Source organism: Vombatus ursinus, unplaced genomic scaffold (assembly GCF_900497805.2).
Source record: "Vombatus ursinus unplaced genomic scaffold, bare-nosed wombat genome assembly UNPS02014832.1, whole genome shotgun sequence".
NCBI lineage: Eukaryota > Metazoa > Chordata > Mammalia > Diprotodontia > Vombatidae > Vombatus > Vombatus ursinus.
This window is the reverse complement of record NW_020954610.1, coordinates 59,643,611-59,667,295: the sequence shown is the minus strand read 5'-3', so window position 1 is coordinate 59,667,295 and position 23,685 is coordinate 59,643,611. Positions and strand designations below refer to the sequence as shown.

Genomic DNA, 23,685 nt, shown 5'->3' with positions numbered 1-23,685 from the left:
TATATATGTGTAAATATATGTGTATGTGTGTAAATATGCGTGTGTGTGTGTGTGTGTGTGTGTATCACTTGTGTGTATGTATATACAAATAAAAAGTGCTATTGGTGCCCAGAGGGAGACACCACTATTATGGGTAGTGGTCTGGGAAACCTTCATGGAAGACTTGAGTTAGGCCTTAGAGTAATGATAGAATTTGCATAGGCAGAAGAGAGGGTAGGTAGGGAGGAAGGGAGTAACACAGGACATTCTAAGTTAGCAGAGTAGTATGAGCAAAAGTAGAAGCAGAATACAGTGAAAAGGGGTGCTTTTGGGGGAGTAGAAGAATTACTAAATTTAAGAATCTACATTAATCCAAAAAGCATTTATTAAGTGCCTCATATTTACAAGGTTCTGTGTTAGGCTGTGGGGATACAGGTGAAATTGAAATCATTAGATTTAGACCTATATTACAGAGGGTGTTTAATGCCAGGCTAAAGAATTTAGACACTCTCTTTTAAATAATGAGGAACCATTGAAGGAATACAGGCAAGTGATGTAGGGAAAACATAACTTTAAGAAGGCTACATCTGGCAACAGTGTGTAGGATGTATTGGGTGGAGAGGAGACTGGCAGCAGGAAAAGCTGTTTTGTTAGCAACATTTAGGAGGCTAATGCAATAGCCTGAGAATAAGGTGATAGAATCTGCATTATGATGGCTGTGGTGGGAATGAGAAGGGAGACGTGGATGAATATTAAGGAAGAATCTTGTTGAGTTGTCCCACTGATTAGATACTAGGTGAGAATCAGAGATGATTATGATTTAAGCCATGGATAACTGAGAGAATGAAAGAAATAGGGAATTTACGAGAAAGAGCTAGTTTGGACGTGGAGAGAGAAGAAGATTTCCTATCTTTAGTTTGATGTGATGGCAAAACACCTAGTAGAAATACTCACCATCCAGTTGGAGAAAAGCTATTGTTCAAGAGAAAGATGAGAGATAAGGCTAGATTTGGGAGTCCCTGTTATGCAGCTTGTGGTTGCAGCTGTGAAAGCAGAAAATTACTGAGCTAGTATTTTAATTTGGATGATAATTAACTTTACCACAGTTGAGTAAGATCCCTGCTTCTTTTCTTCCCTGAAGAGTCTAGGTTCCTAGCTTCTGGGACAGGCCTGCATAACCTGCAGCACACCAAAGGATTTCCTCTACATACGAAGGGTGTTTTCCTCTACATTTTTCTGAAGGCTGCTGAAATCCTTTGGCATGCCTCAAGCATCCCCAGCTGGCCGCAGGTTGTGCAGGCCTGTTCTAGGAAGTTGAAAGTAGAATGTAGGGAAGTCAGTGTTGTAGTTATTCATGCCCCAGTTCTAAGGTAAAGCCCCTGAGAGAATTTAATTCAATAAACATTTTGTTAAGCACCTAATACTACAAGGTATTGTACTAGGTGCTGTGGATATAGAAATAAAAGTAATCCTTGCTCTCATGGAGCTTATTTTTCTCTGTGAAGTTTAGGAGAGAACCCCAGTGGCACCGTTCTGAAGAAAGACCTGTGTAGCCAGTCAGATTCTTCTTCCAGGATTCCTAGGCAAACCAGTTTCTGCTCTGAGTGATCAAATTCAATATTAGTTTTCATAACTCTGATTAGAGCTAAGTAGAAGTTCTATTACACTTTTGCTTTCTCTTTTTTTCTCTATCTCATATCTCTTCTTTTGCTTTCCTCTTTTCTCCCTTTATCCCTATATCATTCTTATTTTTCTGAAAGTTCTGTTGTCATTATTTAGAAGCAGCTAGATGGTACAGTAGATAGAATGCTGGACTTTTGAGTCAGGAAGACCTGAGTTCAAATTCAGCTTCAGACATTTACCAACAGTATGGCCGTGGACAAGTCACTACCATGTCTGCTTCAGTTTCCTCATCTGTAAAATGGAATAATAATAGCACCTACTTACCAGGGTTTTTGTGAACATCAAATGAGGTTATATTTGTAAAGCACTTTGCAAACCTTAAAGTGCTATTTAAATGCTAGTTTATTATTATTGTTATTATTATCTTAACATGTGTCTTTTGAAGGCTTACTCAAGTCTCTCACATCCCTAACAGATGAATCCTTTTGATTCTTCCTCAATCAAATTTATTACTAAGGGAGCTTTCCAGACCATCATATGTCTTAGAAAATTTAGACATCAGAGAATGTGTTATAACCTTGGTCATGTGTTAAATCTCCTGGATAATGAAACACTAAAAGATCCTTTTTAATGAGGTTTTTCTTTCCGATTCCTAATGCCACAATAAATATCTGTTCGTTTTCGATTGTATCTGACTTTTCATGACCCCATGGGTTTTTTTGTTTGGCAAAGATACTGGAGTAGTTTGCCATTTCCTTTTCCAGCTCATTTTACAGATGAGGAAACTGAGGCAAATAGGGCTAAGTGACTTGCCCAGGTATCCTACAGCTAGGAAGTGTCTGAGGCCAGACTCAAACTCAGATCCTGATGCCAGGCCCAGCACTCTATCCACTGAGTCATGTAGGTATCCTATGACATAGTAAATACCACCTCAGTTTAATGTGACAGTTTAGCTGAGTTAGAGGGCTAATGTATAGACTTATAATTGACTTACTGTATGGCTATAAGCAAGACTAACCTACTCTGTCTGTTGGTTTTTCCATGATTTATTTCATGGGGATTTTGTGAGAGAATGCATAATGTGAAATTCATTCAGTTCCCTAGAATGAAAGTAATGGCATTCTTTCTTGAACATTAAGTTGCTTATTTAAGGGTTATAAAAATTCTTGTTTCATTGATATTTAGGAATTTAAAAACTGGTCAACTTCTGAAAAAGATGCAGATTGGTAATTCCTACCAAGCTTCAATCTGTCACACAGCCTATTCTGATATGGTATGTATCTTTGTTAAATGTTAGTGTCTTGTTTGTATAGCAATAGGAACTTAATAAATTCATTCTCCCATTTCCTTTATTTTTACAAAGGAGGGTAAGTAAACTTATTCTGGTGTCATGAAGGTCATGAAAGAAAAAACATTTTAGAGCAAAGTAATAGGATTCTTTTTATAGATATAAATTCAGTGACTATTAGTATTTAAGAGCTAATAGCCTTAGCATGAGCCAGAAATAATGCTGAAAAGTGTTCTCTCTAACATTATCACTAGCATTCTACCTGGCTAATAAAATTATCTTATTTGCTTTTAATAAAGCTGCCATTTATGCCAGATTGGGGTGAGTGTTCTTGTGATAAGAATTTTTTAAAAAGAGTGATGAATTAGTCTCAAGCTCCTCCATATCTCCACTCTTTTTTTTTTTTTTGAAGTTCTTTGTTGTTGTTGTTGTTGTTTTCATATAGAAAAGTTCCAATATAGAAAAGAGAGAAGAAGAATGTTTTATACTTGGTGTATTAGGCCATCATTGATTTACAAGTGGCCCATCAACATGAAAAGCTCTTTGAAACCACCATCATCAGGAGTGGCAGCCCTGGCAGGTTTAGTAGCTGCAGGATGTCACCACTGCCAGACCATAGGGAGATGCGTTTCTGATACCCAGAGTTGAAATACAAACACATTTCCCATAAAAAAACCAAAACGCTCTTTGGAATTGTTGTTAGGTTTTATAGTACCATTAGTTCCGGGTTATAGTTCATCTATTTCATGGGTAAAATATGACTTTTGTTGATTGATCTGGGAACCTAGTCACTATCAATACTGTTATTTTTATGAGAAAATGCATTCTGAGTTCCAGACAGCTTACCTAAAAATAAACTTTTGAAACTGTCAGTGTGAGTTGGAGACTATGTGCGTTGAATGAACTCCAACATGTCTCTGTGTCCTGAATTTATTCACTCCCCTTTGCCAATTTTTAATGAAAAAAAAAATGGAATGTGAAAATAGCAGTAAACATGTTAGACAAAGGGATGGAGAAATGCTGGCTATGGTATAAAACTGGTGGTTGGTGTGAGTAAATACAATTGGTTGTTTTAGTGGATGGCCAAGTGGAAGGGACAGTATCCTTTTCTCATGTTGTGTTCTGGCAAGACAACTGGTGTGTCCTTGACTGAAAAATGTCAGGGAAACCCTGTGCTCAAGTATCATCTAGTCCAGATTGACAGTGGATTTATCTGTTCCTACTTGAAAAAAGCTAAATCAATGGTTAAATCTTAGATACTAGTACTTATGTTGTCATCATTAAAATTTTATGGAACTACCCAGCATCAATTTTATTTCATTGCCACCAAATTATTATTTAAAAAAAATTAAAAATTTCCTAATGGTTTCATTGACAATATCTTTTTCCTTCCAAATTAGGGGCTCCTGTTTGTTGTTTTAAGTCATCCTCATGGCAAAGAAATCGAATCAATGGGAAGTCCTGTATTTCGGCTGATTGTAATTAATCCTAAGACAGCCCTAAGTGTTGATATAAGGCCCTACTCACTTCCTCAAGGCCATACTGGAAGGCAAGTGTACAAGGGATACTATATAAAGTCTTATATTTCTTAGAACAATTCTGTCTCCAAAAGGTTGGGAGCAGGGGAAGAGGTAAGGTGACCATTAAAGCCCTACACATGAAGAAGCAATAGTAGAACAACAACAATAATAATAATAATGATATCTAACTTTATAGAGTGCTTTAAAGTTGTCAGAACACTTTACAAATATTTCATTTGATCCACAAAAATAACCCTGGAAGGTAGATGCTATTATTATTCCTATTTGACAAGTGAGGAGCTGCCAGAAGGCAAATGTTTTTTTTTTTTAAATCACTAGTCTGGTATCTGTATTATCCATTGTATTTTTTTTTAACCATGTAATTATTTATTTATTATTTACCACATCACCTAGGTGCCAAAAGGCAAGTAGTTTTTTTTTTTAATCACTAGTCTAGCTGATATCTATATTATCCATTAATTCTTATGAATAGTTCACAATAAAAGTGTTATATACACAACAGATAGAAATATGACAAGTTTGTAAATTAAACTCCTAAGATCCCTATGTTTTGATGCTATTCCCATGTGGTTTTATTGAATTTTAGAGCAGTACAGTTTGCTTTTTGTGTGTGAGCCAATTTCATCATTTGTCATTTGAGCTAATACATATCCCTTCTACTCCCTACTCTGTATATTTCCATAAAGAAAACTTAAAAAACACTACCATCATACTACCTACTTGGAAGTTGCATATATTCCTACTAAAAGCTGAATATTTGTGTTTTATTTAGCAACAATGAAATTCTCCATTTAAAGAAGTTTTGAGAAAAGGTTTTTTAGTTTATTTTGTAATAGTTTATGTAGGCAGCTTTGCTTTGGAATCATTGACCTAGGGTCTGTTTCAGTTCATGGTCTTCTGATGCAGTAGCCTGAATTGTTTTTCTATCGTTATTTTAGGAAATATTTAACTACTGGCACCATACCTTTGATAGGTATCTGACAGGATTTCCTGGGGTGCCTAGGACTTATTTGTAATATATAATTTTTTATTATTATGGTAATCAAATCCTCTCTTAAGGCTGTTGTTTTTAGAATGAAATTTCTCTTAACAACCACAGCTGAAAATTTAGCAATGCAATGCTGTCATCTTATCTTAATTAATATGGTATTAAACCCTTTTAGTTTGAAATGACAAATTTCTTTTTATAAAATTATATACATATATGTATGTTCTAGATTCCTTCTTTGTCCTATGCACTATCCTAATCAGGAAATTGAAGAAATTGTTAAGACCATAGATTTAGAGCTGAAATGGAGCTTAGAGAAAATCAAGTCCAATTCCCTTATTTGAAATCAATTAATCAGTAAGCATTTATTAAGTGCCTATACTATGTGCCAGGCACTATGCTAAGCACTAGAAATGCAAGAAGTGGCAAAAGACAGTCCCTGCCCTCAAGGAGCTTACAATCTAATGGAAGTGACTTATGCAACGTCTTGCAGATAGTAAAAAGCAGAACTGAGATTCTAACCCATATCCTTCAACTACATATTCAGCCTTTTTCTTACTTTGGCATTCTCCTTTAGAGGTCATCTAGTCCAACTAAGGCAATTTTATAGATGAAGAAACTAAAGGCCATTGAGGTGCTAATCCACTTTGCAAATTAGCAGAAGATGATGCGTGGTAACACAGATATATGGATGTGTCCAAGTGTATTGGCTAATTGTCAAAACAAATCTTTTATCAAAAATTCATTTAGAGATAAATTTAATTTGCTATGGACACTAGATCAGCATTGAGTCATACTGTGTTTTTGCCCACTTGAAAGGGAAGTATTTTTTGAATTATGTTAATGTAATATAAATGCAGAAGTTATATTTTGTTTTTTGTGCTTGGTATCAGGTTTCTGGATGGCGAGGTGAAGGATAATTTAGCAGCAGCTGTACTAACTTCTGGAACAATAGCTGTTTGGGACTTGTTTCTAGGACATTGTACCGCTCTGCTTCTGCCCAATTCTGATGGAAATTGGTCTTTTGTTAAATGGTCGGGTACAGATTCTTGTCTACTAGCTGGACAGAAAAATGGAAGTGTGTTTGTGTACAGCTACATATGAGGTTAGGCCAAGAGGAATGCAAATGGATCCATGGACGTATGTGAATGCCTTCAATACCTGTGGGATTGTAACTCAAGAGGAAAGTGATGGTCATCATTTTGAAGCAAATCAAGTATCTTTCTGCCTGATAAATTCTCCCACTCAAAAAGCTGAGGTAGTTTAATTTCAACCTTGTTTATTTTTGGTTCTGGGGTGTATGCTGACTTTGAATGTTTCATTAATACTGGGGTTTTTTATTGTATAATTTGGTTGATATTTTTCCTCAGTTCCACATTTGCACTGAAATGAACAATCTAGCTGATAACTTAAACTTGTAGTACTAATAAATTTTAGTTTTGTAACATTCTGCTTGGAAAATAATTTTTCCCTATTTACCTATTATGATAAATTTTTAAGAATTCTAGGGAAAGGGAATTTTTATATAGTCTCTGAAATCAGTGACTCTTCGAATTTGATAGTAATTTTTGGTTAGCTTATTGTATTATGGTGATCTTCAGTTAAATACCTTTTATCTCCTCTTATTCCCTGCCCCCTTCCCAAATTGAACAACCCCAAAAGAAACCCAAACCTAGGAAAATAAAACTCTTATCATAAACATGCATAGTCCAGCAATATAAATTGCCACATTGGCCATATCTCAAAATTGTGTGTCTCTGTTTCAAGTTCATCGCTTTTTTGGCAAGAGGTAAGTGGAATGTTTCATCTTCAGTCTTCTGGGCTCTTGGTTTATCATTGCATTAATAATCAGAGTTCTAAAGTCTTTCAAAATTTTTTCTGTATAATGTTGTTATATACATTTTTCTCCCAGTTCTGTTCACTTCAGGCTACATCAGTTAATAGAAATTTTCCCAATTTCCTCTAAAACTGTCTTATTTTGTTATTTCTTATGGCATAGCAATATTTCATTACTTTCATATACCATAATTTTGTTTAGCCATTCCCCAGTAGGGTGGTTTCTTTGTTTCCAATTTTTGGCTGCCACAAAAAGAGCTGCTATAAATATTTTCACACATTAGGTCCTTTTCTTCTTTCTTTCATCTCTTTGAGGTAAGGGCCTAGTTGAGTCAAAGAATATGCAGTTTAATTAGGAGATGTATTTGTCATTTTCTTCTTTTGTCATCTTTGCTAGTCTGATTAATTTTTATTTCTCTAGCCAGGGGAGATGTACATGTGGAGAGATATACAAAATATATTCAAAATAGATACAGGGTAATTTTGGGAGTATCAAGATAGTGGCCACTAGGGGGGATCCTAAAAGGCTATATTTAAAAGTGTTGAATCCTGAAAAAAACCAAGGATTAAAATGAAGGATTCTAAGAGGCAGAGATGAGGAGGGCATACGTTTCAGGCTTGGGTCAGCCAATGCAAAAGTCACAAAGGTAGGAGATAGAATTCATGGTGCAAGTGAAGATGAGTAATGTATCATAAGATTAGTCTATGCTGGACATAATAAAAATTGTAATAATGGCAAATTTATAGTTTTTATGTTATATCAATAAAACTATCAAAGTAATACTTTACAGAACTCAATTAAATAATAACAGTTCATTTGGAGAAACAAAAGATCTAGGATATCAAAGGAAATAATGAAGAGGAATAACAGTTCCAGACCTCAAACGATATTATAAAACAGTAGTCATCAAAGCCATATGGTACTGGTTAAGAAATAAAGAGGTAGATCAGCGGGACAGACTAGATAGGGAGAATCCAAATACTATGGAACTTAATATCTCAGTGTTCAATAAACCTCAAAACACGCTACTCAAGAAAGAGCTTCCTATTTGATTAAACTGTTGAGAAAACTATTGTCTAGAAGAAATTACCCTTAGACTAACACCTTATGTAGTATTCCACAATAAATTCAAAATAGATAAATGATTTTACTATTAAAGATCAAACCATTAAAAAATTAGTGGCAAAGAAGATTTTATACTTTTCACAGTTATGGGTAGGAGAGGTATTCTTAAATAAAAAAGGGATGGAGGCAATTACAAAAGTTAAAAGAGATAACTGATTACTTGAAACTGAAAAGCTTTTGCACAAAATTAATGAATCAAGTACCAAAAAAAAGCAGTGATGGGGGAAAAAAAGTCTATCAAATTTATTAAGGGTTTGCTATCTAGCATTTATAAACAATTACAACCAAAAGCTGTTCCCCAATAGAGGACATCTCAGTGACATCCTCCAGAAATTTTTGGTGTACTGTGATATGGCTAATATTTCTTGCTAAGGCCACAGAAATCTCATTGTCTTAAAGGCTATACATGTGTATACATCATATTTTTTCCCCATAAAATGACCAGAATATAATCAATAACTGTTTGCTGGCCAGTGCAACAGGATTTTTCTCAACATGAATATCAGAGTCCCTGAAACTGACATCAAGGTATGCAGTGGAGAGGAAAATTGAGTCTTGTCTTCAGAAAGTCATTGAGAAACTTGGGAGGGTGACTTGAAGGTCAGCAAAAGACAACCACAAAGATCAAGAGAGGGTTGTAAAATTGGATTTTTACCCTATTCTAACACATACTACCATTTAGTACTGATAAAGGGGAAATATAGAGGTTTGTAAAGGAAACTCAAGTGACTATTTTCCCTCTTTACACTTTACCAGAAGTTTCTGCCCCTAGAACCAAGAGAAAACAGTAAGGTTTAGTGCAAGTAGCACTTGGTTTAGAATTAAAAGTCCTGGGTTTTAATTCTGATTCTTCTCCTTATTACTTGTGTCCCTTAGGCAAGTCCCTCAGCCTCTTGGAGCCTCAGTTTCCTCATCTGTAAAATTAGGAAATTTGACTTACATTTGAAATATTTTTATGATAGGGGATGGAGGTAGCAGTTCAATTATTAGAAGGATTGTTACTTAGAAAGATGGTGGTGCCCTCAGTAATAAATGGCAGTTGGGAAGAGGGGAAGATTTGGAGGGAAAGACAATAAGTTGTATTTTGGACATGTTTAATTTGAGATGCCATTGGACATCTGGTTTGAGATATTTAAAAGGTAATTGGTGATGCAGAATTGGTGCTCAGGAAATAGAGTATCTACCTCAGAATCATCTACATAGAGATAATTGAATCTATGTGAGTTGATGAGATGACAAGTAAAAGAATATAAAGAGAAAAAAGTAGAGGTCACAGGACAGAGTGTTGGGAGAGACCCACACTTATGGGGAGGGAGGGTGACAGTGAAGAGTTGGAGATGCTGGTGTTATGAGCCCTCATGACTGGAAACATGGTGGTATCCTCGATGGTAATATGGAAGTTGGAAAGAGGTGAGAATTGGGGAGAAAAATAAGTTCAGTTTTGCACATAATTGAGTTTAAGAGGTCTACTGGACATTCAGTTTGAGATGTCTAATAGATTCTAGAGTGGAGGTCAGGGCTGTATAAATAGATCTGAGAATCATTTGCATAGAGATGTTAATTAAGTCCCCCAGAACTAATGAGATCAGCAATCCAAATACTGCAGAAAGAAAAGAGGAGGAGGGCTCAGGACAGAATCCCAGGGGTAACCGTCCATTATTGGTCATCACCTGGATGGATGTGATAGGGGAGAGAGTAGAGGAAGATGTCAGAGTGATTGATGTGAGACAAAGAGGGGATGAAGGAGAACTCACAGGAAATATCCTCAGTTTTGAGGGGTTTTTATGAGTTATGATCTACAGCTTAGAAAGTGTGTGGGGGAGGGTGTCATAGGAGGCTTGAAGAGAGCAAAGAAAATTTGCTAGAGCTGTGTCGAGTGTGATAATGAATGATTTAGAGGGGAGTACAAGGATTACCATTATGTAATGAGGGCACCGTTGAGATTAGATAACATAAATTTATAAAGTACCCAGTCAGCATGGCTTCATGATTTTCTTCAACTCTGTTTAGCAGCATAAGGATAGGAATGAAAGGAGTGGATGGTGGGAGCAACCTGAAAAGTTTAGAGTTACTTGGAATCATAGGCATTAGAGCTAGAAGAGATCTTGTAGTTAACCTTGTCTGATTCCCTTTTTTAGATGAGGAAACTTGGGGAGGTGAAGTAAGTTGCCCCGAATTACACAGCTCTTAGATGAAATGAACAAGGTTATTCTACTGGTAAGTTGGCAGAGCCAGGATTTGAACTGAGGTCTTCTGTATCCAAATTTTATGTTCTTTTTCTGTAGCTATTCTGATGAGGTTAAATTGATTAAATCTAACCTCCCATTAGCCTTCTTGGTACCGTAGTACTTTGATTTCTTCCCCCTCCTCAGTCCCCAACTGTTTTCTATTCCTTTCAGGCTTTGTTAACTAATAGCTAGATATTAACAGTTTAAAATAAAAGGTGGTGGTGAGGAGGAGGGAGAATTTGCATTATAATGGGGGATCGGAACTCTGAAAAGTCTTTATATCTAAAGCAATGACTCTCTAATGGTGAAATTTCTGGCTGGAAGCAGGTTGATAGAAAGTTTTAGTGCCACATTTATCTCCTTGTGAAGTTTCTGTTCTAATATGTAGAGGGGAGTTGTGGGGCAAGAATGTAACTTGGGGAACAGTGTCCCCACATTCTTCCAGAAGTGCAGGGCTCAAGGTATGGTATTACAAAGGGCACTTGTTAAAGGCTTCCGTGGTTCTTGGTGCAGTGCAGATTGTTAGGCTAAATTTTGTTGAGTGGAAGTTTGGTTGCTTTTATTTAGACTGAGAGGTTCTAGGGATGAGAGATGGTTTTTTTGTTTGTTTTGTTTTAGGTTGGGCACAGAGTGATTAAATAATTTAGCCATAGGCACACAAAACCAGTCAGGACTTGAATTGCCAGGTCTTCCTAACTACAAGGTGGTATGTCTCTTCTATCCGTTTAACCCCATAGCCTCTCAAGGGAGATAAGGAGTTAACATGGTTAATTCAGGAAATTGGCATAGGACTGTGAGAAGGTAAAATTCTTATGAATGTCAGACCACTGTGCTATGTGACTAGCCTTATGTTAGAAGTCATGGGAAATGCAAAGAAGCAGCAATCACTTCAAAAAGCATTTATTGACCATCCATCCTGTGCGTTTTGGAGAAACAAGATACACACACATAGGTCATTAAGAGGACACTACAAGGCGGAACCAAGATGGCGGAGTGAAAGCAGTGACTTGCTTGAGCTTTCCTCTAAACCCCTCCAAATACCTATAAAAAAAATGGCTCTAAACAAGTTCTAAGGCAGCAGAACCCACAAAAAGACAGAATGAAACAAATTTCCAGCCCAAGACAGTCTGGATGGTTGAGCGGAAAGGTATATCGTGCTGGGTGGGGAGAGGAGCACGGTTCGGCGTGGGTGCGCAGGCCGCAGCAACCGTGGAGCAGGCCTCAGAGGGCTGAGTCTCGGGCAGCTGTGGTGGTTTCCAGACTTCTCAACCCATGAACACCAAAGACAACTTGGAAGGTCAGTGGGAAAAGTCTGTGACTGTGGTGAGAGAAGGAGCCAGGTCTCAGCCACCCCTGGGGCCGCAGCTGTTTCCTGAGCTTCCGACCCACAGACTGAGGGGGAATAGAGTGACTGATCAGAGGGAGATTGCAGGGATCTCTTTGCCGGTGCTGAGGCAGAAATCTCTTGCTTTGCCCGTGCTTGGATCTGGGTCACAGTTCTGAGGGGCGGTCCTGGGGTGAGGAGGAGTGCTGGAGTAGTGGAGCTTGGTGTGGTGGTGGAGAGGAAACACCTCACCCCTTATCATACCACCTTGGAAGAACTGAAAATTTACAGGTCCCTAAAAGTATCTCTGAAAACAGCTGTACAAACCCCTGAAACTTGGGACAGTACATTCTTCACATTAGAAGCAAACTCTTAACTTAAAGAGTTTAAAACTCCAGTAACTGGCCAGGATCATGAGTAAGCAGCGCAAAAAGAGTCAGACTATATTATCTTACTTTGCTAACAAAGAAGATCAAAACATACAACCAGAAGAAGACAACAAAGTCAAAGCTCCTACATCCAAAGCCTCCAAGAAAAATATGAATCAGTCCCAGGCCTTGGAAGAACTGAAAAGGGATTTTGACAAGCAAGTAAGAGAAGGAGAGGGAAAACAGAGTGATTCAAGAAAATCATGAAAAACAAGTCAACAGCTTGCTAAAGGAGACCCAAAAGAATACTGAAGAAAATAACATCTTAAAAAATAGCCTAACCCAAATGGCAAAAGAGTTCCAAAAAGCCAATAAGGAGAAGAATGCCCTAAAAAGCAAAATTGGCCAAATGGAAAAGGAAGTCCAAAAGCTTACTGAAGAAAATACTTCCTTAAAAATTAGAATGGAGCAATTGGAAGCTAGTGACTTTTTGAGAAATCAAGACACTGTAAAACAAATCCAAAAGAATGAAAAATTAGAAAACAATATGAAATATCTCATTGGAAAAACAGCTGACCTGGAAAACAGACCCAGGAGACAGAATTTAAAAATTATTGGACTATCTGAAAGCCATGATCAAAAAAGGAGCCTAGACATCATCTTTCAAGAAATTCCCTGATATTTTAGAACCAGAGGGCAAAATAGAAATTGAAAGAATCCACCGATCTCCTCCTGAAAGAGATCCCCAAAGGAAAACTCCTAGGAATATGGTAGCCAAATTCCAGAGTTCCCAGGTCAAGGAGAAAATATTACAAGCAGCCAGAAAGAAACAGTTCAAGTATTGTGGAAACACAATTAGGATGACACAAGATTTAGCAGCTTCTACATTAAGGGACCACAGGGCATGGAATATAATACTCTGGAGGGCAAAGGAGATAGGATTACAACCAAGAATCACCTACCCAGCAAAATTGAGTATAATCCTTCAGGGGAAAAAATGGTCATTCAGTGAAATAGAGGACTTTCAAGCATTCTTGATGAAAAGACCAGAGCTGAATAGAAAATTTGACTTTCAAATACAAGACTCAAGTGGAACATAAAGAGGTAAACAGGAAAGAGAAATCATAAGGGACTTATTAAGGTTGAACTGTTTACATTCCTGCATGGAAAGATGATATTTGTAACTTGTAAGACCTTTGTCAGTATTAGGGTAGTTGGAGGGAAAAAATTATATGTATGTATATATATAGATAGATAGATAGATAGATATAGGGCACAGGGTGAGTTGAAGATGAAGGGGTCATATCTGGAGAATAAAATTAAGGGGTGACAGAAGACTAGGAAAAGGAGAAAGGGAAAGGTAGAACGGGGTAAATTATCTCACAAAAAAAAACCAGAAAAGAAAAGGCTCTTACAGTGGATGGGAAACTGGGGAAAGTGAGAGGGAATGAGTGAATCTTATTCTCATAGGATTTGACTTAAGGAGGGAATAACATACACAGTTGGTATGGAAATCTGCCTTACCCTACAGGAAAATAGGGGTAGAAGGGGACAAGAGAGTAGGAGGATGATAGAGAGAAGGGCAGATTGGGAAAGGTGGTAATCAGAAGCAAGTACTTCTGAGGAGGGACAGGGTCAAAAGAAAGAATAGAATAAATGGGGGGGGCAGGATAGGATTAAGGGAAATAGTTTTTCACAGCATGTCTACTATGGAAGTGTTTTGCATAACTGCACATGTATAACCTATATTGAGTTGCTTGCCTTTTCAATGAGGGTGGGTGGGAAGGGAGGAAGGGAGAAAATTTGGAACCCAAAGTTTTAAAAACACATGTTTAAAGAAAATGTTTTCACATGCAATTGGGAAATAAGAAATACAGGAAATGGGATGCAGAAATTTATCCTGCCCTACAGGAAAATAGAAGGGGAAGAGGATAAGAGAAGGGGCTGGAGAGATAGAAGGGAAGGCAGACTGGGGGAAGGGGTATTCAGAATGCATGCCATCTTGGGGTAGGGGGAGGAGTGAGGTGGAGTGAAAATTTGGAACTCAAAATCTTGTGGAAGTAAATGTTGAAAACTAAAACTAAATAAATTTAGTAATAAAAAAAAGAATGCTAAAAAAAAGGACACTACAAATCGGTATATGACGTGCAAAAAGAATGATCCAGACACTAGCTGCTAAAAGAGATCAGGTTGGGGAGAAACTTATAGTTGGACCTCCTAGAGGCAGCATTAGTGCCCCAAGTAGGCTAAGTCAAGTCAGTAATGAGCAGGAGACCTAGGAAGAACAAACCCTGTAGGAAATCTGGTCAGGGCTTCTTATTTGCCTTGGGGAAGGTTGCTTTAAGTGTGTCTTTTTCTAGTTTGTCTAACTAGGTTACCTGCCCTGCCCTTTTCGTGGGGTTGTGGTGTGGATCTGTGTGAAAGGAGTCCGTTGAGGGCTCAGATGCTAAAACCGGGAGGTAAAGGCCTCTCTTAGCCTGGCCCTTGACCCACGTGGTCCTCCAGCCACTGCCCAGATTTTAAGGGTTTGCGCGGACAGCCCGCTTGCTCTGCGGCCGCGCCAGGCGAGGTCGCCAGCTCCTCCCCCTCCATGAATAATTAAGCCCGGGAGCCGGGAGCTCCGCCCCCAACCGCGTTGCGCGGCCACTTCCGGCAGCTCAGTCGAGGCGGCGACGCCAGCGGACAGGGCAGAAAGGTGAGCAGCTGGCTGCGGCGCCGCCTCGTTTGGGAGCCCGGGTGGGGTCCTCGTCCTTCCCCCCCGGGAGCCGAGTCCCCGTCCTTGTCAGTGGCTCGGGCTACTCACCATGTGTCCCCTGGGAGACTCCCCGCGGGCTCGGAGCTGATGGGGTGGGAGGGGGTGAAAGTGGACAGGGAAAGGAGGAAGCCGGGTCACGTCCCGGGCCTGGGGACGGGGGCAGCAATGTGTTTGGGGGGTGGGGGTGAGTCACCCGTACAAGGATCAGGCCCGGGTGGGGGAGGGGGCAACCTTAGAGCCGCGGGGGCGGGATGCGGCGGGGACCAGGCCGGTCGGGGAGGGAGGAAACGCGGTCCAGAAGGTGCCCGTGTGGGGGCGGGGCGGGCCGGGCCGGGCAAGGTGCGGAAACGAGCTCCCCTGGGACGTGGGACTGGACCTGGGCCGGGCCGGGCCAATGCGGCCCGCAGCCCGGGAGCTCTGAGCCTCGGGAACGCTGCTTTGCCCTCATCCGCAGGGAGTGAGGGGCTCGGCCGAGCAAGAAACAAAAGGACATTTCGTGGAAGGAATGTTACACAGGAGGCGTGGGCAACCGCAGTAAGGGGAAAAGTGAAGGTTCGAGTTTTTTGTTGCTGTTTTTAAAAGGTTCTCCTGGCTTGACGCCCTGAGTTGAACGGGGATAGAAGCCCATGCAGGGGGTTTGGGATTTTCTGTATTATCAGCATTAAATGCACCGTTGGAACTTAGCATTTCTGGGACCAGGCTGGAAACATTGGGACTGGGGGAATCTGGCACCTCCGTGTCTTGAACTGGAAGGGGCCTCTGAGGTCATCTCTTCTACTCCTTCCATTTAGAAATGAGGAAACTGAAGCAGAGGGAGGTGAAGTGATGTTCAGGGTCACTTAAGCAATAAATGTCAGAGGCAGGATTTGAACTTAGTTCCTCTGACTTAAGAGTCTGTGATTTTTCCTACTATACGGTGTTGCTTCCTTTTATCAGAATATGCCTCCTTGGCCGTGATTGGGACCCAGTGACCAACCTGGTCTGTCAGAGGCCTGTTCTAGCAAAGTCAGGATCATTATAAGGTTGGGTACAAAGTGACAAAGTTTTAGCTACAACTCTCAACAGACCCTCTTACTGAGTTATATAGGGATGATTATTTGCTTTGGTGGACAAAAGTCATATCCTTGAATTATGAAATCTGGTTTTGCTATTATGCTGGGTGTTTATATAGTAAATTATGCAGTCCTAGTCATTGTGTCCCTAAGGCTTTTAGTGAACTACTTACTTTTTCATCATCAGTTAAGATACACACTTTTAATTACTTGAATTGTTTCCCCATTACCTTTTGCACACCTTTGTGATGGGGTTAGATTATAAATATAAAGCTCAATCTTTAGTATGTGGTATATGGGAGATAACTGTCTATTCAAGGAATGTACTAGTGAGCTTGATTTTTTCATTGGCACAGTGAACAAATTGCCCAATATAGGCTGTTAAAGAAGTTTGCCCTTCACACATTGCCAATTTCTACAATGCCACGTAAATGGTTTCTAATTAATAATAAGTTTGTTTAACAACATGTAGATGTTCAACTGTATTATATTAGTGTGGCGGTTATACTGATTTGTTAAGGATAGATTAGTGGAATTGTTAATTTGATGATGTCACTTTAACCTTTCCTCCCTTTTAATCTTTATGGAAGAAGAATGGCATTTCCCTGTAGATTGTAACATGAGTCTAAACATGTATTCTGTTATGTTTTAATTGAATGAAAAAATGTCTATTTAGACAACTTGTGGAATTATTTTAAAGGGAAGGAGAAGTACAGTAAGTTATTAAGTCTATGGTATAGAGCTTGCTTGGGAAGTAGATCTTTTTTTTTTGGTCTCTCCATAATAGTTATTTATATACTGAACACATTTTAGTGGTTATTCCGTATCTTAGATGTTCCCATGTGGAATTCTGATACACACTCCACACAGTTACCAAAGTGATATTTCTAAAGCTTAGACCATTTTTCTTGCTCATAATGTCCTAATGGTACCTACAATTGCCTTTAGGATAAAATACAAACTTCTCTGTTGGGCAGTTGAAGCCCTTCACAGTCTAACTTTCCAAGCTTATTACATATTACTCCTCTTCAAGAACCATACTGCCTTCCTTGCGCTTCTTTGTATGTAACATTGCATCTGTACTCTATGCCTTTCCACCAGCTATTCCCCCACCCCTCAGTGCCTGGAATGTTCTTATTCCTGCATGTCTACCTATTAAATCTCTAACTTCCTTTAGTACTTAGTTCAAGTGCTATCTCCCACTGAAAGTCTTTTTACATAGATGCCTTCCCCTGGAAGGAGTACTCCTTGTACCTTGACTGTTTGCTTCATATCTTCTTTGTACATATTTTGTTTTGACTTATATGTATTTATATTGTTTCCTTCATAAACTGTATACTCCTTGGAAGGTAGCAACTGTTTGGTTTTTGTCCCCAGCACGTAGCACAAAGTTGTCCTTTGTTTTCAAAGAGGATCAATGACATCATAGGTGATGTCTTGACTTGTGCATGAAATTAGATTTAAGTGAGGCAGAGTTGTACCAAGTCATCAGCCTTACTCTCTCTTCCTGAGTCATCCAAGTCCAACGGCTGGACAAAAGTCAAAATGAGTGGATTACCTTGGCATCTTCTATGTGTGACAAAGCTCTAAGCACTCCATAGTGCCTGCTTCACCCTCCTTCATGGTCAAGGGAACAAATTGTTCTTATCTGTTCTTACCTCATTCCACTATGGAAAGTCTTCACATGATTGGGGTAGACAGGCCTCAAACCTATCAGTGAGTTGGGCACTATCAGTTACCTGCAACCTGATTTAACCCATCTGCTGAGACAGTTTACCAGAGTATGGCTACTGCACATGCTACAACTTCTTGGAGCCACAGATAAAAATTGAGTGAATCAGATGGACACCAAAGGTGAATGAGCAACTGTGAAAAGGGCTTGGCAAGCCCTCACACCAGAGGTGCTAGTTCTCCTGACCACCTCATATATCCCTTAGCACAGAGTGGGCAGTTAATAAATGCTTGTTGATTAATTATAAACTTTTTGTTCTTTAGATCCAACTTGATGGGGCAAGGTGCTGGTTATATTTCAGTCCTAAACCAAGTTATGTCCCAAGTACTTAGGAGTTTCAGAATGAAGTTGGATGTAAGTTTCCAAGTTCTTGGGCTGAAAACTACCCAGTGGATTTGGAAATGGGAGTAGCATTGAAAACCTGATTTCATAAAAAGCTTTTCCTTATTTTGGAGCAAGATGGTAATATTTCTGCCAGGGTTAGCTTGCTTTTCTGTTTTCAAATTTAAAAAAAAGTTTTGGGTAAAAGTGAGCTAATCATTTTAAGTAGCTGCTTGATGACACCAAAAATCTTAACTTCTTTTAATATATTTAGAAAGGAAAGTTATTTGGTCCAATAAATATCAGAAATAAATTCCTTTTTTTTTTTGTCTCTCTGGGAATGAGTTTGGACTCTTTGCAAAAAACCCATGATTGTGAACTGCTGTAGGAATACCTGCAGATAGGAAACTGAATTTTTTAAAGGAAAGCTTTATCAATGTAATAACAATAATAATTATAAAATAACATTTATATAACCCTCTAAGGTTTACCAAGCTCTTTACATATCTTGTCTCATTTGAAAAGTCAGGTTAATTAGGAGCCTCTTGCTTTGTGTTTATGAGATTTAATTAGCTTTAGGTGCCCTCGGTTTCTATTAAAATGGAGTTAACAATACTTTACTACACCTAATAATAATATGGTACCTTTCTGTTGCCAATGGTTGACTTAAGGAATGTGTTTGACAGAAGTGGAGAAGGAAAATCAGTAAGGAAGGGTGAGAAAAAGAATTAAAGAGAGGAAAAGGGAGTGTTGGAAAAGAAAAGAGGCATGTGGCATCTGAACCATGGCTTGTATGTAACGTTTGGCCAGCCAGCCTTTTAGGCAAGTATGTTATCTTCGCCCCTAATTTGTTAGGCTTATAGATACTTTGTCTTCTGTTTATACTTTAACAGTACCTTAAAAGTGATTTTTAAGAGTAAGAGCAAAGAAAAGTATCTGCATTCTCACTATCCCTCAACTTCTGAAGATAGATTGTCTTTTGAAATCCTCAGGCTGGGAGACCTGGACATGCAGTTTCCTTTTATGCCTTCTTTATATGCTAAGCTGATCAAGTTGATTGTACTTCCTCTCTATAAGTAGTACTTAGTGTTCTGTGGCACTTTTTGTTCATTGTTAGCTCTGACTTTCCAGCTGCTATCTTGTATTGTTATTTTTCTTTTAATAGATATGTCCTTTGTTTCCTTCTTTGAGGGCAGAGCTTGGGTTTTCCACCTTTCTATTATATTTCTAGTAGCTTGCACATAATAGACTTTCAATAAATCTCTAATGTCATATGAAATATTACCAGCTTAAATATAATAGTAATATATTGTAAGTACTTAAGCAGCAGCAGTACATCCAACTGCAGAGGGACTACCTTCAATTAATTGTTTCTGTGTTCTTTACAGAATATCTTCCATTTATTTGAGAAAGAGGCAAGGAAGGAGAAAGGAGCAATCATCAGAGGCCTGACCTGAGATGCAAAGAGGCTGACTTCCTAAGGTCTTGTAGGTTAGGTAGTCTGCAGAGCTGGGATTCGAATCCAACTCCATAACTAGTATTCTTTCTCTTTGATCCATGTTCTCAAACGAAAGAATGTGTATGTTGGGGAAGGGAAAGAACAGAGGTGAAAACAATAGGATTGGTAAAGTGGATTTTAGGCAATTCATTCCTTGTCTGAGCTGGTTAAGTTTTATCTCCCCTCCTCCCTTTTCAACAGAAAACCAAGAGGAGAATCTTCCTGAGAAGGAACATCCAATAACTTTAGTATAGGTACTCAGTTAATTTAAACAAATTGACATCTTCCCCCTACTCGTTTGTTTTTAACCTGCATAAAATTTTCAAGCAATTGATGAGTGTGACCAGTAATTTACATTAATTGCTATTAATGTTACGTGGAATACAAATGCTACAGGTCATACTTCTTAGATTTTTGATGAACTGAACAAGAGAATTGAGAGGATTTAATGAAATGGACAGAGGTAAGGGGTAATTAGATGTGATTAATGGAGTACCTTATTGCGTTATTTCTGTTGTCCTTCATAGCATCACAAAAACGTGAATGCTGAAAAGGACCTTTCACAGATTAAAATACCGAGGCCCAATGAAGGAAAGTAACTTGCCCATGGCCACACAACTAATTAGAGGTGAGGATTGGGACTTGAGCTTAGGGCTTCCTAATTACCTCTGTCCACAACTCGTAGCCTCTCAAGAAAAGATAGGAAGGACTTGCTTTAGTGTTCCTGTACTATATTCATTATGTATTTATTGAACTCTACAAGGTATGTTTGCCACTAATGAGATGTAAAAGAAATGAAACACAAGGTCCTGACCTGCAAGGAATTTATAATTTCTGGGAGAGACATGATATGTATACATGAAACAAGTAACCACATAAGGTAGTAAGCACCAATCTAAGTGATATAGACCAATTTCCTAAACTAATTTGGCCATAGAAGTTTCATGGTCTGAACCCATAAATTCTGGCATGTGGAGTTTGAAGATATAGAATACCCTTAGAATCAGGGGGAATGGAGTTGGAAAATTTTGCTTCATATTACAAGTCAACAAGGATTTATTAAGTGTTTATGATGTGCCAGGCATTGTTCTAAGCCCAGGGATATAAGGAAAGTAAAAAATTAAGCATATGTATATACACATATGCACATACGCTATTTTTTCACAGAGATATTTTCATATATAATATTTTAGAAGAGAAACACTACTCGTATTGACATTTTCTGGCAATCTTGTTCATGTTTTGTGAACACTACTTCCGTGGAACATAGTTTGGAAAATACTGCTATAAATAGTAAAGTGTTATTGGAGTTCACAGATGGGAAACAGAACTATGAGTTAGAGCAGTTGAAGAAGGACTGATAGAGACAGTGGAATTTGAGCTGGACCATGAAAGATAAGCTAGAATTTAGAGGTAGGGAGAGGAAGAGAGGGAAGAAGGAAGGAAGCAAGAGTGAACAAAAGAAACATGAAACTGGAAGAACAGAGGAAGCCTTTGAAAACCTTTGAATGGGACAAGTCTTTCATAGGATCGTGGAATTGGAGCTGGTCCTCATTTTACAAATGAGGAAACTGAGACAGTGAATTATTGCTCAAAGTTATATAGGTGTTAAGAGACAGAGGCAGGATTTGAACCCAAGTTCTTTGATTCCAAACCCAGCATTTTATCTTCTGTGACATTGTGTTTAAGGTTATCTGTGTAGTCAGACCCACTCATTTTTTAGGTGAACTAACTGAGGCCAGAAAGACTTTCCCAAGTTCACTCAAATAGTGGGCGGCAGAGCTGGCATTCAGATTCAGGTCCTTCAACTCCAACAATATCCTCCAACCACCACTTAAGACCTCCAGTGAGGAGGTCTTACTCCCTTCTGTAGGGAACCATTCCATTTTTAGATAGTTCACATGGTAAAGTTTTCCTAACTTCATGCTTAAACAAATCTTAGTTCTCATCCATTTTTCATTCCGGCTGGGTGGTGCAGCACTGGGCCTGGAGTCAGTAAAACCTGAGTTCAAATCTGGTCTCTGACTCTTACTAACTATGTGACCCTGGGCAAGTCACTTAACTACTTCGGTTTGTCCCAATTTCCTCCACTATAAAGTGGGGAAAGTAACAAGAGCTACCTTTAAGGGTTTTTGTAAGAATCAAATGAGATAATATGTGTAAAGCATTTGGTATGTAGTAGATACTATGTAAATGTTTATTCCCTTTTTTTTTCTTCCCTTCCCTTCCTCTCGTGGACAGTCCTTCAAATATGTGAACTTGTCATTTTCGCCCCCACCAAACTAAGTCTGCTCTTCTCCAGGCTAAAGATCCTCATCTGATGTGGTCTCAGGTCCTTCCACCATCTTGATTGCCCTTCTGGATGTAATCCAGTTTGTCAGTGTCAGTTCTAAAATAAGGTGTACAAACACCTGAGTAGCATGGCATAAAATAACTCTCTATTTTTTTAATCTTATTTTATTGATATCCTTGGTTTTTACAGGGCAGCTATGTGACCTATAAAATGGAATGCTAGCCTTGGAGTCAGTTCAAGTTATCCTGAGTTAGTTTCCTGTTTCAGTCACCTAATTAAACTGTTCACTTACACTGAGCAAGTCACTTGATCTCTTTCACCTCAATTTATAGTATCTGTAAAATGGGAATGATAATAGTAGCACCAACCTCACAAGGTTTTTATTTTGAGGATCAAATTAGATAGTATAGATAAAGCACTTTAGTCTTATTATATATCTCTTTCCCCTACCCAGCAATCCTAAATTATATATTTCACTCCCCTATCCAGCAATCCTAAATAAACCTTTAAAAAAAGGTTTTAAATAAGATTTTAAATAGTTCAGTAGAACAAACCAACAATCAACTGAGTTTGATGTATACTGTCAGTAATCTATACCTGTAGTCACCCACCTCTGCAAAGAAGGCAGGGAAGTATATTTTCTTAAATCTTCTTGTGGACCAACCTCAGTCATTATAATTATACAATATTCAATTTCAGTTTTTTTATCTAATTTTCCTGTTTCTGCTTACTTCACTTATATCACTTCATGTTAGGTTTTCCATATTCATTTATGTATCATGTTCCCCTAACCCTATCATTTCCATTACATTCACGAACCATAATTTGTTTAGCTATTCCTCAGTGGATGGACATCTATTTTGCTATCACAGAAGTGCTCCTATGAATATTTTGGTGACTGTGGGACTTTCTTTTTGTCTTTGTCCTTGGAGGATATGTGCAGTAGTGCAATCTCTGGGTCAGAGGGTGTGAATATTTTTAGTGCCCTTTTTTTTTTTAAAGCATAATTCCAAATTATTTTCTAAATGGTTATAGTAAACAACTTCACCAGGAATAGATTACCATGCCTGACTTACCATAGCATCTCCAACACTAATTGGTTTTTTTTGTTTGTTTTTCTTTTTGTAATTGTTTTCATCTTATGTTCTCTTTACAAGATGTGTGAGGTGAAAGTCAAGTCAAATCAGCTAGCATTTATTCAGTGCCTCCTATGTGCCAGTCATTGTGCTAAGTGCTGGGGACACCAAGAAAAACAAAAAAATAGTTTCTTCCCCCAAGGAGCTCATGGTCTAATAGGAGAGACAGCATACAAACAATTATGTACAAACAAGATATGTACAGGTTGAATTGGGGGAAGTCTCGTTAAGAAGAACTGGGAAAGGCTTTTTGCAGAAGGTGGGATTTTAGCTGGAAGGAAGTCAGTGAATCAAAGAAGAGGAGGTGACAGAGAGTGTTCCCAAGCATAGGCAAGTGAAGATGCTTGCAGTCTAGAGATGATGGAGTATCTTTTTCAAAGAACAGCTTGGAGGCCAGTGTCACTAGATTGCAGAGTATGTGGAGGCAAGTAAGGTGTATAAAGACTGGAAAGGTAGGAAGGGGCCGGGTTGTGAAAGGCTTTAAAAACCAAACAGAATTTTATGTGATCCTGCAGGTGATAGGGAGCTGCTGGAACCGACTAAATAGGGAGGGTGATATAGTCAGACCTGTGCTTTAGGAAATTCTTGAAGCTGACT

General features: G+C 38.6%; 2 protein-coding genes across 5 annotated transcripts in view; both read left to right on the top strand.

Annotated features, from left to right (window-relative positions):
• PALB2 (partner and localizer of BRCA2) overlaps positions 1-6,866 on the top strand; it is a 21,563-nt gene extending 14,697 nt beyond the window's left edge. For both annotated transcript variants that reach the window (XM_027839018.1, XM_027839016.1), the window contains 3 exons: positions 2,788-2,875; positions 4,291-4,439; positions 6,313-6,866. In XM_027839018.1, coding sequence (XP_027694819.1) covers positions 2,788-2,875; positions 4,291-4,439; positions 6,313-6,523 — 448 coding nt within the window. In that variant the 3' untranslated portion in view covers positions 6,524-6,866. The remainder of the gene's footprint in view (positions 1-2,787; positions 2,876-4,290; positions 4,440-6,312) is intronic.
• An 8,071-nt stretch (positions 6,867-14,937) lies between these two features.
• HMOX2 (heme oxygenase 2) overlaps positions 14,938-23,685 on the top strand; it is a 33,359-nt gene continuing 24,611 nt past the window's right edge. For 2 of the 3 annotated variants that reach the window (XM_027839715.1, XM_027839713.1), the window contains exon 1: positions 14,938-14,996. The gene's annotated coding sequence lies outside the window, so the exon portion shown is untranslated. Of the gene's footprint in view, positions 14,997-19,549; positions 19,644-23,685 lie in introns of those variants that run through there. The other variant, XM_027839714.1, reaches the window with a different exon arrangement.